Raw genomic sequence first — 18,596 nt, 5'->3', positions numbered from 1 at the left:
TTTTTTTAAGATTTTCGTGTAGACAACCATATCACCTGCAAATAAAACGTTTTACTTCTATTATGTGTGCCTTTTATTTCATTCTCTTGCCTTAATGAACTACCTAGAACTTCCAGTACTGTGTTTTTGTTTTATTGCTTTTTGTTTTATTGAGATATGTTTGACACAGGCCATGGTGTAAGTTTAAGATGTACAATATATTGGTCTGATACAAGCAGTGACAAGAGCACATATCCTTGCCTTGTTAGCAATCTTGGAGGAAAAGCATTCAGTCTTTAATCATTAAGTGTGATGTTGGCTGTAGATATATTGTAGATGCTCTTTGTCAAGTTGAGGAAGTTCCCCTCTAGTCCTGGTTTTCTGAGAGTTTTCATCATGAATGGGTGTTGAATTTGTGAAGTGCTTTTTCTGCATCAAATAATATGATCCTATGATTTTAATTGAATTTGCAGTTTTGCAGTAATTGTAGATTCACATGCAGGTGTAAGAAGTAATGCAATAGATCCCATGTGCCCTTAAGCCAGCTTCGCCTAATGATAACATCTTGCAAAACTCTAGTGCAGTATCACAACCAGGATGCTGACATGGGTACAGGCAAGGTACGGAGCATCTCCATCTCCACAGGCATCCCTCATTCTGCCCATTTATGGACACATCCACTTCCTTCACACACCAACCCCCTTCTTACTCCTTGGCAACGTGTCATCAGTCCGTTTCTATAGTTTTGTCATTTTAAGAATGTCGTATAAATGGAATCACACAAGAATGTAAGTTTGGGGGTTTGCCTTTCTTTTTTTCACCCAGCATAATCCTCTGCAGATTCATCCAGGTCATTATATCAGCAGTCATGTCTTTTTGTTGCTGAGTAGTATACCATGGTATACAGGTACCAGTTTGTTTAATCATTCGTCCATTGAAAGATTTCTGGGTTGTTTCCGGTTTGCAGCTACCATGAATAAAGCTACTATAAACACTTGTTTGCAAATGTTTGTATGAATACAAGTCTTCATTCCTCTGGGCTGAATACCCAGGAGTGCAGTTGCTGGGTTGTGTAGTACTTGCATGTTCAGTTTTTAAGAAACTGCCAGTTTTCCAGAGTGGCTGTGCCAGTTTTCATTTCCTCCAACAATGTGTGAGTAATCCAGTTTCTCCCATTGTTGCCAGTATTTGGTGGTGTTGCTTTTTTAAATAAAGGTGAAATTCACATACCCATTCAGTGGCATTAGTACGTTCACAGTGTGCTAAACCATCATGTATTACTTCAACTCTTTTAAATTTTTGTGGATTGTTTTTATAGTCCAGAATATGTCTATCTTTTGGTATATATTTCTTGGGTGCTTAAAAAGAATGTAAATTTTCCTGTTTCTTGTTGGAGTGTTCTATAAATGTCAGTTAGATCCTATTAGATGGTGGTGGTGTTGAGTTCTTCTATATCTTGCTGATTTTCTGTCTAATTGTTCTGTCAGTTATTGAGAGAGGAACTTCAAGTCTCACTATAAATGTAAATGTCTCTATTTCTTCTTTCAGTTATGCTAATTTTTGCTCCATATATCATGTAGCTCTGTTGTTTGGTGCATCCAGATTTAAGATTATTTTGTCTTTTTGGTAGATTGACCCTCTTTCCATAATGTAATGCCCGTCTCTGTGCCTGGTAATTTTCCTTGTTCTGAAGTTACTTTATCTGATATTACTAGAGCCACTCCTGCTCTTTTTTTTAAAAATAACATTTGCATATTTTTCATCCTTCTACTTTGTACATGCCCATGTCATTATATTTGAGGTGAGCATCTTGCAGACAGCATATAGTTGGGTTATGTTTTGACTCTGTCAATTTCTGTCTTTTAATTGATGTATTTAGATCATTTTCATTTAATGTACTTATTGATATTAGTGCTTAATTCTGCCAATTTATTTTTAATTTCTGTTTGCTCTCTATTTTCATTTCTCTATTTTGTTTTTCCTGCCCTCCTGTGGGTGACTTGAATATTTTTCAATTCCATTTGATGATTCACGTTTTTGCATGTATCTTTTTGTATACCGTTTCTCTTGGTGGCTCTAGGTATTACATCATACATACACCACTTATAAGGGTCTACTGATGTCAACATTTTACCAGTTTGAGTGAAGTATAGAGACCTTACCTCTCTTTCCACCCCTTTACCACCCGCCTCTGTTTATAATGTAATTGTTAAATATTTCTTCCACATACATTTAGAACCATGGCATGCAATGTTATAATTGGTGCTTCAACCACCAAACATAATTTAGAAACTTGAAAGGAAAAGGAAAGTCTACTCTATTTACCTGTATTTTTTCTCTTTCCATTGGTCTTTCTTCCTTGATGATGTCCAGAATTTCTTCTTTTATCATTTCCTTTCTGTTTAGAGAACTTCCCTTAGTTATTCTCTTAGGAGAGGTCTGTTGTTAACAAATACTTTTAGTTTTCCTTCATCTGAGAATATCTTGATTCCTTTTCCATACCTGAAGCATATTTTTCAGCACTTATTTAGCTCTTCTGTTATAGCTGACTTCCTCTGACAGTGCTCTGGCAGGGAAATGGGAGCGCTGTCTCATTTCTGCCATGTGGCTGTGGAAATCCAGGTTCCCCTCTTAGCCTTCATTGACACCAAGGAGGTTGGGGCTTCTCATTCCTGCTGGGCAGTGGGAATAGTTCCAGCTCCCCACTGGGCTTCCACTAATACCACCCTGGCTGGGACGGCTAGGAGTGCCTCATTACTAGTGCCCGTGTCATCTCCGCTGACACTGAGAGGGATGGGATGTGAACTCATTACCACTGTGCAGGGGCAAAGGCCCTGACTCTCTGTGAGGCCTCCCCTAGCACCACCCTGGCAGGCACAGGGAGAGATGACTCAGTACTCCTCGGTGGGAGTGGAGTCTAGGCCCCCAGTTGGCCTTTGCTGTTGGGGCTGGGTGGGACCACCCTTTTCTCTGCAGTGTTTAGCTGAATTAGAGTGGTTCTGATATAAAAGTTTTCTGTCCTGGGAGGCTGCGCCTTTCCTGATCCTTCGGCTAAAGAGAGCGGGCTTTTGCTGGAGTGTTTTTGTCTGTGTTCATTGGCACTTTGGGTTGTTGGCTTCTTTAGGTCCTGCTCTGGGATCTATGAGGCAAAAAGAAGACCCAGGGAGCTCGCCACCATGTTGTTCCTTAGGTCCCAAGGTCCCTATCAAGTCCGCTTTCTTCTCTCGACCTTTCAGGGTCTTCTTATACTTGTTTTGTATGTAATGGCCAGAGGTTTCAGTTGTACTCAGTGGGAGAATGGGGAAAGTGCTTCTCTGTTTTTCCAGAGCCAGACGTCTGGACATTGAAATTTTAGACCTGTTTTTGTACTGCCAAGGAGATCTATGGGAAGGAGAGCTTCCCTCACATAGGAATGTCTTAATAGAGCTCTTATTCCATGTCTACATCCTGAGAAAAAGAAATGAAACAAAACAAAATGAAAAACATCTGCTGTACCTGGGTTTGCACGTGTCTGCTCCGCTGTCACGGAGGGTGTAAACGGGGGCGGCCGTTACGGCAGTGCACTGGGCTTTCACGAGCTCCTTCCAACAGCCCTTGCTTCCTTCCACTGACTGTCGGCTTATGACCTGTTAGTCAGCTCACTTGGCCGGGAGCGAACAGGGGCAGAGTTGGGAGCTGCTCCTTCTGTGGGCCAGAGGCTTCAGTAGAGCTGAAGGGGCAGTGAGCCATCACCTGACCCAACCACCATGGTTTTCCTATTAAAAAAAACACCTGCGTTAGAGAACGGACGAGCCTTTCCCCAGCTCTCATTGCGTACCACTAAAGCAAGGCCAGACCCAGGAGCCACGTTCCCTGCCTATAAGCCCGCTGTTATTTTAGTGACATCGGGCTGCTTCTCCACCCGTTCCTCAGCTCTCCAGCAAACTATGCTCTGCCCCGGGACTGCCATCTCATCCCAGCCAACTGCCTCCCAGAAGTGGCCCTCATCCCTGGAGGTGGGAGGGGCTCCATGAGGGTGGCGGGGTGGGGAGAGAGACAGGAAAACGAACGTGGCCAACTCCACCCAAACCTGTCCTCGGAGTGCAAGTCTGCGATTCACGGGGTTAATGGTCTCATCTTCGTATCTGAAAGACAGTGTACTTTTTGTCTCCCTAAGCCCTGTGTCTAGGTCGTTTGGGAAGCGCCTTGGAGAGTCAAGAATAAAATTGCAGGTCAAACAATGGATGACTGGAAAAGTCGGCTTGTAATCAAGAGCATGGTTCCCCATTTCGCCATGGTGGGAAATCGTCAGGAGCCCAGAAAGCTCCAGAAATCGGTCAGACAATGGGCTCTCAGGGGGGAGGGGGGTATTGAATGCTTCTAATCTTAAACTTGAACATAAGATGTGTTATTGAAATGCTCTGTGCAAACTTGTGGCAGGGAGCCAACCCAAAATGTAAGGAACTGAAATCTGACCTGGAAAAGATCTAGGACAGGAGCTGACCTTGCCCCTTGTGAGTTTCTGGAAGAGCAGGAAATAGAGTCCAAGGCTCCATCTGGATTCCCAGTCCAGCTCTCTCTGCACTGCACCCCTTCAACGAGAAAGAGACGAAGGGTGAAAAGGAAAAAAAAAGCCTACTTTTTCTCTTGATAGAAACCAGGACTGTGGGGATGACAGGCCCTAGATGTATTATATTAGCTTATGAGTACCGCTGAGAGCAGGAAGCCAGTGAGTAGGCCACAGAAAGATATTCCCATACGACTCTCTGGCCCTGATGTCCTTTTAAAAACTCTACTGACAAATTTCTCGTTTCTTCCCTGAGAACCCAGACATCATCCATGGGTCTGAAACTCAGGGTTAGGGATTCCAGAGGTAGTTCTGGGAGCTAGGATGCTAGAAGGGGTCATGAGAGCCATTGGTTCGTTGAATCTGACAATAAAAGCCTGTAGCCTCACCAGTCTACCAAGGTTAGCTCAGTTAGTAGGAGGTGCTGCAAACACAATGGCTGTTATCTCAGTGTATTAGGTCCACAAAGGAGTGGCTTGCTTAATCTCTGCAATTAGTAGAGTAGAGGAAATGGCTCTTCTAGGCCCGTGGGTCTGCTTCCTTCCTGTTCAGAGAACTGGGAGCTGGGGGCCCTGAGGTAATGTCATTTCACATAACTAGAGGGCCTGGCTTCTGCAATTCCAAGGGCAATCCACTTTCAGTAAGTCAGTTTTCTATTTAGTTGAGAATTCTGATCCATGCACAGGTGTGGGGGGGCATCGTTGAAATCTTGTTTCTCTGTTTTTCCCTCATTGTCTACCACCAACAATGTGTTGAGCATGTGGTATCTAGTTGAAACATTTACAAAACTTCATTTACTGGAGTTCCAGCTCTCAAAGAGATGGCGGTCAGGTGGGATGGCAGAAAGGGGGCAATGACTTTGGCCAACAGTCTGTCCTCCAAACTGACAGCCCTCCTGTCAGGCATCTTTGCATGGCAGTCTCTACCCAACATCCTAATCACCCTTTTTAGTTCTTGCTTCTCTTTTATGGTCAAGAATTAAGTCCATGAAGGAAAACCTCTTGGTAATGTGTCCAGTCCATGGTCAGTTTCAGCAGGACTTTAATTTCTCCTTTGTTTCACGCCTGTTTGCATTTGTAGGAGAAGAGTGGATGGGAGATGCAGGATCCTATCCTCTTCCCCTCCCCACCATGTGCCCCACCAACACCCTTTTAAAAAGTGTGACTAGTAAGTAATTGCTTTGGTTTTGATCAGTGCAGATCTCAGCACGGGATAGGTTTTCCTAGAACAGGTGCTTGGAGCAGCCATCCGTGCCCTCACTCTGGAGAAGCAGCCCTTGCTCATGCCATTTCCAGTCTTGGCTTCTCTTTGCAGGTGGCCTTTAGAGTCCTTTGTAAACCTTGCCAAAAATTCACATTCATTGCTTTAGAGTCACACCTTGGACTTGATCAAAATCAGCCCTTCTGCCTCCTCCATGGCACATCTTGCTCTCCACCCCTGGCCCTGAGCCAGCTCTTTCCCAGACTCCAAGCTGTCCTAGAAGACCATGCATTTGCCCCAGTTGAGGAGATCCAAACACTAAGCCTCGGGCTCCAAAAGCAAGGCTCTCAGATGAGTCTTCCCTGTGGTAAAAACCACATTCATCTTCTTGGAAGATGCACATGGCCTCTGAAGGGGCTGCCACTGAGGGAGCCCACTCCTTTGGGTGCACCCGACAGATATGCGCAGAGCCTGGCCGAGCCAGGCACCGCTGATGCCGCCAGACAGCAGCAGGGGCAGTTCTTGGTTTGAGCACAGCTGACTTCTCGCAGCTCGTCAATCCCTGCAGCTTCAAGAAGGTACATGGTGCCCACATGGAGCTCCGCTCCGCATGCTGAGTAGCTCAGCAGCCCCGTGTTTGTGGACAGAGATGGACAGATTCAAAGCAGAATGGCCAGTCAGTTCGCCATGAAACTTACTGTCCAAATAAGTTAGTGTAGGGCCCAGAACGGGAGCAGTGGAAGGCGGTCCTTTGTGGGAGCTGGACTGGCGCTTCCCAGGTGTGGCCTGGACTGGATATTGGCTGTTTCCAATGCTTGTGTGCCATCAGATGCTTTATAACATCCAGGGATGACACCCCGCAGCCCAGCTCTGGAAAACTGTGGGTCTCTGGAAGCATGTCCCTAGCACCACCCTCCCTCGTCCCACCAGCATCCTCAGTATAGAGGTCTGACGCAGACATTCAGCTTACCTGTTTTTTTTGTCCTTTCCCAAGAAACAGACCAGCAACAACAACAAAAATTTCAAGTTCTGTTAATAGAATTACATCAGTCCCAAAGGAGAGTTCTTTTCAACAGCCCTGGGATTTCCATGCGAATCACTGAGAGTTCCCTTGCAGGAAACGTGCATCTGATGTGATGATCACTCTTGGCCTAAGACCAGGGCTCAGGACACCTGATTCCAGCCTTGCTTCTGCTCCTAACTAACTATGGGGCTTTGTCCATCCTTTGCCCACCCTGAGGACAAAGATCAGATGAACCAGAAGTAAGCATAGTCAGTCACCTTTCATTGAGCATTGACTAGTTGCCAGGCACTTGTTGAGCATTCGGGGCCCCTTATCTCCTGTAATCCTTAGGATAACCCTGAGATGAAGGAAACTGAGGCTCAGAGAGGTTAAGCAACTTAGCAGAGTCACAGAGGTAAGACGCAACAGAGCTCAGAGCCTGCTTTCTTCACCGCTGTGCTCTGCTGCCTCTTGGATCTGAAGCGTGTTGAAAACCACCAAGCTCTGAGCACATATTAGGCGGGAGTAGTTATCATAAGAAGGCGCAGCACCCTCTCAGCATCTATTCATTCATTCAGCAGCCTGATTTTTTAATGACTCTTGTGATCTGAAGTTTTACCTTTTGAACATTTGGGCGTTCACCCAAGCTTCGTCAGGCATCCAGTCTCTGCAGCGAGTGTATGGAGTTTGAACAGGAGGCAGAATGTCTGGCCCCTCCTTTTGAAGTTAAGATCTTCATTCCTCCCCCGGAATGGTGAGTGGATTGATTACTAGTGCACAAAGCTCTAAAATATTAGCACTCCAGATGGGAGTGCCTTGGAGCCCGCGTGGAATTGGAACCCAGTCATCTGTGTCTCAGTCTACACCAAAGTCGCAAAGATTCTCCGGCTCTGAGCAGCTCCAGACAAAATGGAGGCGTGCAGGGCATTAGACGTGCTGTCAGAGAAGGAAGGGGACGCTGCGCTCACGGCGCAGCTTCTGTGTGTCGTCGTGTGATGCCAATCAATGGCTGTTCACGTGCTGCTGTGGCCTGTGGGGGTTTGTACCCCTCATCCTCAGAAGCACGCACTTTTCTTTGCAAAAAGAGCAGGGGACTCAGTAAGGAGACCTCAGTGTCATCCCAGGGCTCTAACTAGCGCTTTTTGAGACCTTGCGTAAGTCCGTTTCCTCTCGAGGTCAGAGGGCCTATCTCTCTCGGGCCTCCTGCCACATTTCCAGGGTCCCTGCCTGCCCAGCCCTGTGCTAGACCCTGGGCTACGGCAGCTCCCAGTCAAGGGGTAGACTCTTCCCAGGCTTCCTCCACCAGGAACAGATCCGTCCTACTCTGTAGTTCTGCCTGTTCCCCTCGGAGGCCAAGAGGAGAGGATGGCCAAGTGTCTCTCTTGTGCGCCCTCCTTTATACACAGGAGCTCATCTACTCCAATGACACGGGAACGAATATTTCCACTTCACCAGGGAAGAGACTGAGGAACTTTCCCAGTGTTAACACAGGCAGTAGGTTGTAAATTCAGATCTCAAACCCAGGTGCCCTGACTCCAAAGTTCCTCTTCCTTTGCTGCTCCGCATTTCCCAGTTGAGAGCTCAGACAGACGGAGACTTCCGCAGGCCGGCACGATTCGGAGTTCATGCTACAACAGTGGGCAGAACAGAGCCCCAGATTGCCTGGACATCTCCCTCCAGTGGCAGACAGCCCATAAACAGAGAAAGAATGGAGGCATCTTGATTTCATACTCGTGGTTCCCTGGAACCTTCTGTCCAACAGCCGTCCACTGCCCAGCCTGTGAGCCGAGAGCCAGGCTAATTAAAACCGCACAGGGAGGTAGAGACAGCGAGCCGGGACCTGGGCTGAGTTGTCTAAATAGCTCTCTTGGAAGCCTGGAGAGGCAGCCCAGTGTCTCCTGTTTCATGCCGGCTGTGGGTGGGGTGCACGTGCAGGTCTGGCCCCAGGATGGGGAGCTGTGTATATGGCCCCGGCTCCCAGGAACTGGGGGTCCAGGCATCAGCTCATCGGGGAGGTGGCTGTCCCCGAAAGTTACTGGGATCCTGCATGAGACTCTGCCCTCTGCCCACATCAGATGACAGTGAACAAGGTGTGGGTATGAACACAGTGTAAACCACACAGAGTATTACCACTGTTAGCATTTTTTTTTCTTTAATGATCAGAGATTGGCATTGGCTCAGAAGGGCGATGGGAGATGAGTGTCCTTGGAGCTCAGGAAGAGACACAGGGCCCCTGAGGATATCTCAGGCTCATCAACAGCCCTGCTGCCCGAGGAGCACTGGATTTATGGTGTAGCTCTGAGCATTCTGGGTCAAAGCCTGCAGTGCGTATGTGGCTTTCTATTTGGGGATCCTCCCCACGGAGCACGCAGCTGTTCGCTCCCTTTCCTCCCACCCCCTCCTCCTGCAGTGAGGGCCCGGCCCTGTTCCAGACACCCTGCCGGGCTGGGCCGCCAGGCAGAGGCCTTGCCTTCAGGCCTGGCTCTTCCACGAGGGCTGCGCGCTGGTCGGCTGGCAGGACACCGCTGGGCTCTGCATCCAGGTCCTGCCTGGTTGGCCCGTCCAGCAAAGCGGTGACCTGAAAATCGCAGTCTGTTTGCAGGGGAGGCTGCTGGGAGGGGGAGGTCTGTTTGGCAGCTGGCGCCCACTGGCATCTGGGAGCCCGGCACTGCCTATTTCTGAACTTCCAGGAGCCCACGCTGGTCGTGTCTGCATTCCTGCCCGGCCTCTGCCCCCAGCTTCCTTGATGTCAGGCCTGAGGTGACAGGTGTCTGGAGCTTGAGCTCCACAGGGTGGAAGGGTGGACAGTCTTAGACCCCAGGTTGGGGTGGCAGGAGAGCCTTACTGAGCTGACGCTCAGGCGCAGCCCCCTCTGGGGGGTAGCCCTGGCACGCAGGCCTAGGGCTCCTTGAGCTCTGGCTCGGCCTGTGCAGGCTGAGGCGTCTTGCTTTTGTTGAAAATCCCCAGCTGGAGATCTCAGCGTGTTTCTGATTGCAGACAGAGCTTATTTGGGTCATAAGCTGCCCCCGGGGTGCCCAGTTCTAGACCTCGGGTGGGGGAGGGGGATAGGAAGAACACACTCCTAAGGACTGGGCTACAGAGTTTGATTTCTGCAGTTGACATAGAATAATTTGTCAAAACCCTGCCTCCTGCCCCTTCACCTTTCCTTTCTCCTCATCGTCTCCCACCTCCCTCATCTCATCAGATTGCCAACCCCAAAGTAGCAAAGTTAGAAAAGCAGGCAGGAGCCCAGGCTAGACTTGACCCCTGAGGGTCCAGACCCAAAGCCCAGTTGTGGCTGCTGCCACCCGCCCCCCACCGCCCTCCCCTCCTTCCTACAAACCTGTCTTCCGCTTTCATGTGCCTCCCTCTGGTGCTTCGGGGCGCGGTCCCTCTCCTGACTCCCCATCCAGAGCTGTTTCTCCAGGCTGGTCCCAGGGCCGCCCTGCCCCCAGGCTGTCAGCTGGCACAGGAGCGCTCGTGACCCTGAGACCTGACTCAGTCCCCGGCACATAGTTAATGCTCAGTGAGCAGTGGCTGCCCTTCCTCTTGGTCAGAAGGTCCCTTAGAAATTGTCCAGGTCACCCCCTTCATTGAACACAAGAGGCTCGGACACAAGAAGGAGAAGGCGTGTCCTTCATGGGGCCAGTTAGTGGATTCATCGCAATTTCTGGAAAGCGGTTGCCTCTTGGCCTTGTGCTAGGAATGGATGAGGAGGAAACAGCCCCCGCCTTCCCCTTGTGAGAGCTGTGTTGTGGAGGCAGGAAACTTGTAGCCTAAATGGCAGCCTTGAGATTGCCCAGGAGTGGAAGGGATGGGAGGTGAGGCCGGTTATCCTAGAGTCCCTTGAAGGCCTGAAGGAGGAGGCTGTGCTTTCATCTGCTGGATGAGGTGCGAATTGAGGTGCGAATTGTTGATGAGGGTACAAAGGCTGGAGGAGCAAGCAGAGGCTGGGTGTGCTGGAGGAGGCAGTGTTCTCTTTCGTGGGACCCGTGGAGCACCCAGCAGATGGGCCAAAATAATAACTGTCATTAGCGAAGGTTAAACCGTGGCATTTGAGACTGCTACATGCCTCACCCAGTTCAGACATGGTCACCTAACTTGTACAGTGGTAGAAATCTTGAAGCTTTTCAGCTTCAAAAATGTTGCCTGCCTCTGTCTTGTGAACAGTAGGCCTCCGTGGCCCCCTGCAGTGTGAGGAGGGCAAAATAACCTCTGTGTCTGGGAGAAGATGCTGAGCCTGGGTGGTAGCTCTGGGCTTGGCAGACTCCCGCCCGCGGGCTACACCCGGCCCGCAGCATGTTTTTGTAAATAAAGTTTTACGAGCATAAGCCACACCTAGTCATTAACATATTGTCTAGAGTTGCGACAGGGACCACGTGGCCTGCAAAACCTAAGATAGCTACACTTTGGGACTTTGCAGAAAGTTTACAAGCCCCTGGTGTAGGTCGCTGGGCTTTGGATCATTTTTACCAAGGCCGTAGTTTCCTCTCATAAGCGGGTACTCGGCTCTGTGCCACTTGAGGGACAGTCACAGATCCTGGTGCCTCTCCAGGCATTCTGCTTCTTCTCCTGTGCCACAGCTGGCCCGACCCCACTCTGGACCTATGCTTTCTCCAGAGGCCTGGCCTCTGTAACTATTCCTTGTCCTTCCTGCAACATCCATTTCTCTCTCCCATCAGCGTCCAGGCAGACCTTTTACAAATAGATGGCGACGACCGTTCCTCAGTATAATCCCCCACCCAGTGGTTCCCACTTCAAACATTTGACCATCCACCCGCTTCCCAGGGCTGCAGGGCTCTCTGTGAGCCATGGCTGTCCCCTGGCTCGCCGTGTACCAAGCACACTGGGCACCTGCCCGTCTCTGGAACATGCCAAGAGCTCTCCCCCAGGGCCTCTCCCTTCTGCCCTCCTGCCTGGGGCGTTCTGCTCCCAGTCCTGCTCCTGGCCACGCTGTCAGTTCACTGCCCCTTCAGTCCTCTGAAAGATCCTACTCACACTTCTTGCTGTTTGCGTACTGTCTGTCCCACTAGAATTCCAGCTCCTTTTCAGTCTGGTTCCCCGCTCCTCCCCTTGCATGTGCTCATTCCGAGGGGATCTCTGTTCTGGGCCCCCTAGACAGCCCTGCTTTGCACAGTTAGAAGCCTCCATCTCTGTAGTGGACAGACGTTCAAGGCTACTCAGTAGCTGCCTCTTTCTCTAGAATAAGCTTGAGGTGCTAAAGTTGTTTAGTGTTAGGGCCACCTGTGTGACACTGTCAGAAAATCTCAACATTTTCTTGCCTCCTTTTCTCCTTCAGTTAAGCCTTTGGGTTTTAGAACAATGAACTTGGCCCATATAAAATAATTCCAGGAAGCCAGCCCCCAAACACCAACATCCAACATCTGCTTTCTGAATATATGGCTTCAAAGAGCTAAGTGTACAGTAGCTAAGTGCTGTCCATCCTATGTTTTTAAGCCGCATGACAGCTAAGGAACTTAGAAATGCCTTGCCCTTTCCTGTAGTTAAATCTGACAAAAAATTACTTTATTAGCAGCATTTTAACAAACAAAAATCTCCTGCGTTTTCACCGGTAATTCAGCTTCAGTTTTCCAAGTGAGAGAAAGGTAATTATGAATGATGGCAAGGAGATAGGTTTGAGGTTTCTGTTAATAACACATTCAGGGTTAAGTCTTCTTCCTCTGGCCCAGTCCAGGCAGCTTTACACTGAGGGGAAGCAAGAAGGAAGCGCTCTGTGGGAACGGCCCCTTGCCTGGCAGCACCCCTACCCCGGCCACTACCTACTCCACCATCACCACGAACCACCACCACCACCACCTGCACCTCCACCACCACCGACACCACCTGCACCTCCACCACCACCAACAACCACCACCACCACCACCAGCACCTCCACCACCACCTGCACCTCCACCACCACCACCACCACCACCTGCACCTCCACCACCACCGACACTACCTGCACCTCCACCACCATCACCACCACCAATAACACCTCCACATGTACGTTCATCACCACCAGCACCTCCTTCATGTCCCCCATCACCACCATCACCTCCACCTCTACCACTTCCCCCACTGCCACCGCCACCGCTATCACTACCACCCCTACCACCACCTCTACCACCACCATGACTATCACCATTGCCTGGTGCAGTACTACCACCACCACCATCACCATCACACACACAGACACACACAGGGGAAGTTTTTCAGGTTGTATGACATGTTCCCTGATGCAATCACAGACACTTTCCACGCCCAGTGAAAGAAAGAGATCCTTTCAGGTTGTCATTATTTTCAGCATGTAACCTGCTCTTGTTGCTGTGGGCTTTGGGACTATGGTACAGGAGCGTGTGTTTGTGGCCAAAATTAAATTAGGATTCATTACAAGACCAGCTAATATCTCTGAGTGCTACAACTTTAAGACAGATAAGTTTGGATGAGAGATCTTCACTTCATAAAAGGGTTTACTGAGGATTTCCTTTCAATGGTAAATTCTTGTTGCATTTTATTATGATTTGGTTGACAAAAGTTAGCCTTGCACACAGCTGTTCAGGAATGCAGCCAACGAGTAAAGGCAGATCTGCCTTGAATGGCGAGTGCTGCTGAGTAACTCTGTTACAGGCTATTTTAGGACCACCAAGAATGTGTTTGCATTTTCAAGAGTGGAAAGAGAGACTATTTATTGGGTATGAACACCATGCCAGGCACTATGCTCAGTTTCCATCTCTAAGCTCGTGTGACTCTGATAACAGATTGGTGAGGCGGTGCCCCTCTCCCTGTCTTGGTTGCACAGCGCTGTGGACATACCAAAGGCCACTGAATTGTACACCTGAAAAAGCTGAATTTCATGCTCTGTGAATTTTGCCTTCGTTTCAAAAAAAGAGGACCTAAGTCATTTCACAGTGTATACATATAGTAAATTATCACATTGTACACTTTTTAAAAAATCACGTTGTACAACTTCAATACGTATAAGTTTTAGTCCTTGATCATACCTCAGTAAAGCTGCAAAAAAGAGAGGCCCTAGACCATGGGGAGGGTCTCTGCACTGACCTGAAGCTCCTTGTCCCATGTCCCCTCCCAGCCTCTGCTTCTATGACATCAGAGCTCAAACAGCCTGGCTCAAAGATCTACTAACTGGGGCGTGTACATCTGCAGGCAGTTAGTATATTTTCGAGCCAGAAGTTGGCGCCCAGCCACTAAAATGTGCTTATTCAATAAGCATGTGACCTCCAGAATACACCGGACTAACCAGGTGTCTCTGGATTCTTCCCCCACCTACACAGCTGTTGGATTTCTCCTGCAGGGAAATTCCTGCCATGGTCTGAAGCCTTTCACCGTGTTATTTAGCCCGTTGTTGGGGCACAGGCAGAAGCAAAGTCCCCTTCTGCTTAAGCTGCAGGACTTGCCTTCGAACCTTACAAAGCCTGGAACCTAATTTTATTCTTTGAACCTTATATTCCCTTTCATAAAACTGGCCCCGCACATTGTATAGGCTTCAATCCACACAAAGCAGAGGTTTACACCTGGGCACAGGGGAGGAGGTATGGATCTATCCCCAACTGGTTTTCTCTTCTCCCCATTTAAACTACTGGCTCCCCAGATGTGGTTGGAGAGCTGGCAGCCTTTCTGGTAACTGGTGACCTGGTAGGACTCTAATAGAATGTGTAAATAAGCACAGTTCATTTGAGCGAAATTGCAGGCCACCATTCTTGGTTCAGCTAGTGCAGACCTGCTACTCTCAGGATCAACGTATCTAGTCTACACACACACACACACACACACACACACACACACACACACACACACACACACACAGAGTGTGTTCAAATCATTCCTTGTTGAAAAGGCATGGAGAGCTGTTTGGGGAAGATCTTAATTTGACCCCAACTGGGTTGGGGCAAGTTGTGCTTTCTTTAAGAGGGTCTGGAATTGGAGGTGATGTACAGGTCCTGCCCACGGCAAGGACACTTGCGAACCATCAGGCTCTCCTTGGCCTATCTGCACCCCAGGAAGAGAGGCCCGCTTAGGTGAGGGAGAAGAGCATTCATCTTTTCTCTGTAGGAGCAGTCCAGAAAGAAAGTCATAGCCTCAGCTTACCAAAGCCGGGACCCACTCACTTTGTGGGTGGGGAAACTGAGGCTCAAAGTGGGGTAGAAACCTATGAGAGGTCGCACCGCAAGGTATCAATACTTAGAAGCAGAGCCCAGGGAAAAGTGAGATAGTTGGCCTTAAATGAAGTCCGAGGGCCCTTCTGCCCTCTTCACGTACAGAAACCCAGGTGTGCCCAGTGGCCCTGGTGGCCTCCAACCTTGGCTCTGCCTCCCCTTTTCCCCTTCCCTGCATGTTTCCTGGCGCATCAGCCTAATTCAGGTGCAACGCAGGTGACGCTTGTTAACCTGAGTCCTGCACAGACACAGTTATCTGGGGGGCGGGGCGGGTGGGGGGCCTGCCCTTGCCTTTGACCTTCAGCTTCTAGTCTGGCTCCACAGGCAGCACGCGCCTCATCTCTAGGCCGACCTCGGCACATCCCTCCAGGTGCTAGAAGCCAACTCCATCTTTCTCTTCTCCCCTAAGTAGTCATTTTTATCCCGCTAGTGATGCTACTACACGAGAAGGTATTTGGAGGAAACAGGGTCAGGGTTTCTTCCAGTGGAAAGAGGCCAAACTGGGAATCAGAGAAACCAGCCCACGGGCACAGCTCTGCCTGGCTTGGGCCTCATGAGCCCGCCTGTGAATGGGAGGGACCAGCCTGTCAGTAAGGGCCCGGCAGTTCTGACAACCTAGGAGTGCAAGGCTCGCACTGAAGAACCACTTGGTCAGTGATGGAATACTTGGAGGTCTCTAGGGTGGTACAGGATGAGTTATGAGCCCATTAAATCCATACGCATCTATCGGTTTGGGGCCATTCTTAGAGTTGCCAATTCTTCCAACTGGTATGTTGACACTACAGAAAGGCAGGACACAGTTCTAGAAAATCCCCAGGTCTGCTCATTTCTGCATTTGTCAGGGCTGCTCTCAGATCGCTCTGGTTGAAACCTGTTGAAGCCACAACCCTCAGGTTGGGACAGCCGAGGGTCGCAGACAATGTGGCGGAGCCCGGAGTGGTGGGTGGTGCTGAGCAGCAGGAGGCTGTCAGGTCCATGCCATCAGTGCCAGGCTGCTTATCTCCCTCCGCTCTCACCCCGCCTCCCGATTCTAGAGCCTGTGTCCTTATTTGCCAGAGAGCAAGCTGAGGCCCACACTGGACGGCACTGGGGCAGCCTGGGGACCCAGGGCCTGGAGAGTGATGTCAGTGACAGTGGCTGCTTCTGATGTGCACTCCTCAAAGATGCTGCGAGGCACCCAGGGCCGGCTGAGTGCTCATTTCACAGAAGAAGAAATTGAGGCTCCGAGGGGGGAGTGACTTGCCCACAGTCACACAGCAAATGGAGGAGCTAGGACTTCCATCAGGTCTTTTGGTGCCTCCTCAAGGCTCCTTCCTCCACCCCAGCTCGCCTCTGCATGCAGTCCCTGCTACTTCGGGGCAAGCCTGGTGCACCAATATATCCCGTATTTGTAGGGTGAGATTCTTGGTCCAAACCACCTATTAGCAGAGATTCATTCCTGAGACAAACTGACTCCTCTTGAAGCCAATCAGCATTCAGGATTCCCTGCAGTTCCCATCCACCGCAGGATTCTCCAGAGCCGCAGGTCTTGCAAGTCTGGAAATGCTGAAAGTCCTGTTTGTTCTACAGAAAGATCAGTTTGTGGGGACATCCTTCTGAAAAGGATGCAAATGATATAGCAGCCCAAGTACAGGCAGTTATGGGGTCCTCATGGTCTATGTCCAGGCAGATTCTGTCTCTCTCCCTCCTCCCCTCCTTCTCTCTCTTCCTGCAAACCCAGTCCTGCAGCATCATGTCTTATCTATTCTGGGGCTACCTCCACCAGGCACCACTGTGTCTTCTCTCCTTTCTTCTGAGCAAGTCAAATGGGGAACCCTCTGGTCTCAGAGAGCTCAAAATCCAAGCTAGTTGGCCAATGTGAGTTTCTTGGAAACTCTCAGGGACCATATGTAACAGTACGGAGGAAAGGTTGATGGAGGGTGGGTGGACTCCTGTGAGAGAGACTGAGAGAAGCAGAAGCTGATTGGCCTGGGCTGAACCACAGGAGGTGCTAGTGAGGGAGAAAGGGTAGATTAAATACGCCACAGGCAATTTCCAGCTTTGTGACAGTCTTGACTGGGACTCTCCAGAGGGAAAAATGAGGCTCCCTGAGCCAATCTCTCCTGGACACCTTGAGCTTCCTACATTCTTACCCAGGAGGGACTGTGCATGTTTTTGCTGGCCTTTTGTAGGTATCCGTGTTAAACCTCCAGCTAGAGTGTCCAAAATTAAGTGTTTATAGCAACCTGCCAGACTTCTTTGGAAAGAGTAATATATATATACACATACATATATCTGTATGTATATATTAACATACATGGATACGTGTATGTTATATTCTTCTCGTTATGTCCATTTTCTGAGCCCAGACTGCAGTTTTATCATCTAGACCCTTTTCCAAGAAATCTTTGCCCTTTTTGTCATTCTGGACTAAAAAAAATGTAGAAAGGGAAGAATTGCCATATGTCATTGTTCAGACAGGACCAGAAATAATGTTGACTTCAGAGCTGAACTTGGCCCCTATCAGAAGGGTTGCCTTTGTTTTCTCATTATTTAGGGGGTGGGGAAGGCATCACATGCTTTGAAATGCATTTTAATGAATGTTTCTAAGGTTGTGGGGATCACATTGGTGGCTTTGTCTGCCTGATTATGAAATGGGACTCTGCCGGCACTGGTGGACGGAGGTAAAGTCACTCCTTTCTAAAAGACACCAGGACACCGTCCCTCACTTCCCCTCCCGCCCCTCCAACAGGCCGGGCCTGTGAGGGCTGGCTCTCCCCGGGTCTAGTGTTGGTGTGGGCCCCTAACTAGCTGTGGGACCACGAGCAAATCACAACCCATTCTGTTTTCTATAAAAAGGGAAGGTCGAGATGTGTTCTCTAGAAATCCTGCCAGTGGCTACTGAGTCATTTATTGTTTAAAAAAAAAGTCCTCCCAGTGAGTGGGCAGGGTCACGTGTAGTATAAGGCCTGAAGGAAGTAGGGGCTGGCTGGGAGCTGGCACCCATAGCTTGCCGTACAGAGCTCAATGAGACTGGAAAGCGGCACATAGGTAAAGCTGTTTAGAAGGGTCTGGAAGTTTGGTGGGGACCTGCTGCCCCCAACATGACACTGAGAGAGGAAGTTGTTCTGGGGTAGCAAGCTCTCTGCTGCACTTGATCTAGAAGGGTGGCCACAGAGTTCAGTCAACCACACCAGCCCAGACAGGCTGACCTCGGTGGTGGCAGCAGCCACGGGCCCAGGTGACCCGGCCAGGACGCCAGGGTGGCACCGGCATCAGGGAAAGCCGGGTTGACTTCTAGCAGTTGAGATGAGTAACAAGTCATGGGACTGTGCAGGAAGAGTCGCTGAGGCGAGGCTGGGTGTAGGGGCAAAAATTAACTTGTAAAAGATCTCCACGCCTCACAGAGGCCGGGTGAGAGCAGATGCTGCTATAGGCAGGCTGAGCACTTCCATGTCAACACCACCGCCTTCCCTTGGCTTGTGTAGGCTTGGCTGGGGATCTGGCCATCCAGCCAGGGTGCTTTAGGCGATCTGTTGAAAGCTCTCCCCATAAAATCCGAAATGCGGAGCTACAGCCTCTAGTAAAGTGGAGTCTCGTTTAGGTCCATTGAAAAAGGAAAGCTGGGAAAAGGCTCCCGCCTGCCCCACCACTGAGACTGTGGCCTCAACCAGCACCTCCTCCCACTGCCTCCCCAGGGACAGCAAGGCCAGCC

General features: G+C 49.7%; 1 protein-coding gene across 4 annotated transcripts in view; it reads left to right on the top strand.

The window, feature by feature from the left end:
- The window catches only part of MAMLD1 (mastermind like domain containing 1), a 115,485-nt gene that overhangs the window by 56,787 nt on the left and 40,102 nt on the right, over nt 1–18,596 (top strand). For all 4 annotated transcript variants that reach the window (XM_057719416.1, XM_057719417.1, XM_057719418.1 and 1 more), the window contains one exon: nt 4,136–4,294. In XM_057719416.1, coding sequence (XP_057575399.1) covers nt 4,199–4,294 — 96 coding nt within the window. In that variant the 5' untranslated portion in view covers nt 4,136–4,198. The remainder of the gene's footprint in view (nt 1–4,135; nt 4,295–18,596) is intronic.

The sequence above is a fragment of the Hippopotamus amphibius genome, chromosome X, assembly GCF_030028045.1.
Source record: "Hippopotamus amphibius kiboko isolate mHipAmp2 chromosome X, mHipAmp2.hap2, whole genome shotgun sequence".
Lineage (NCBI taxonomy): Eukaryota > Metazoa > Chordata > Mammalia > Artiodactyla > Hippopotamidae > Hippopotamus > Hippopotamus amphibius.
This window is presented reverse-complemented; position numbering and strand designations above follow the sequence as displayed.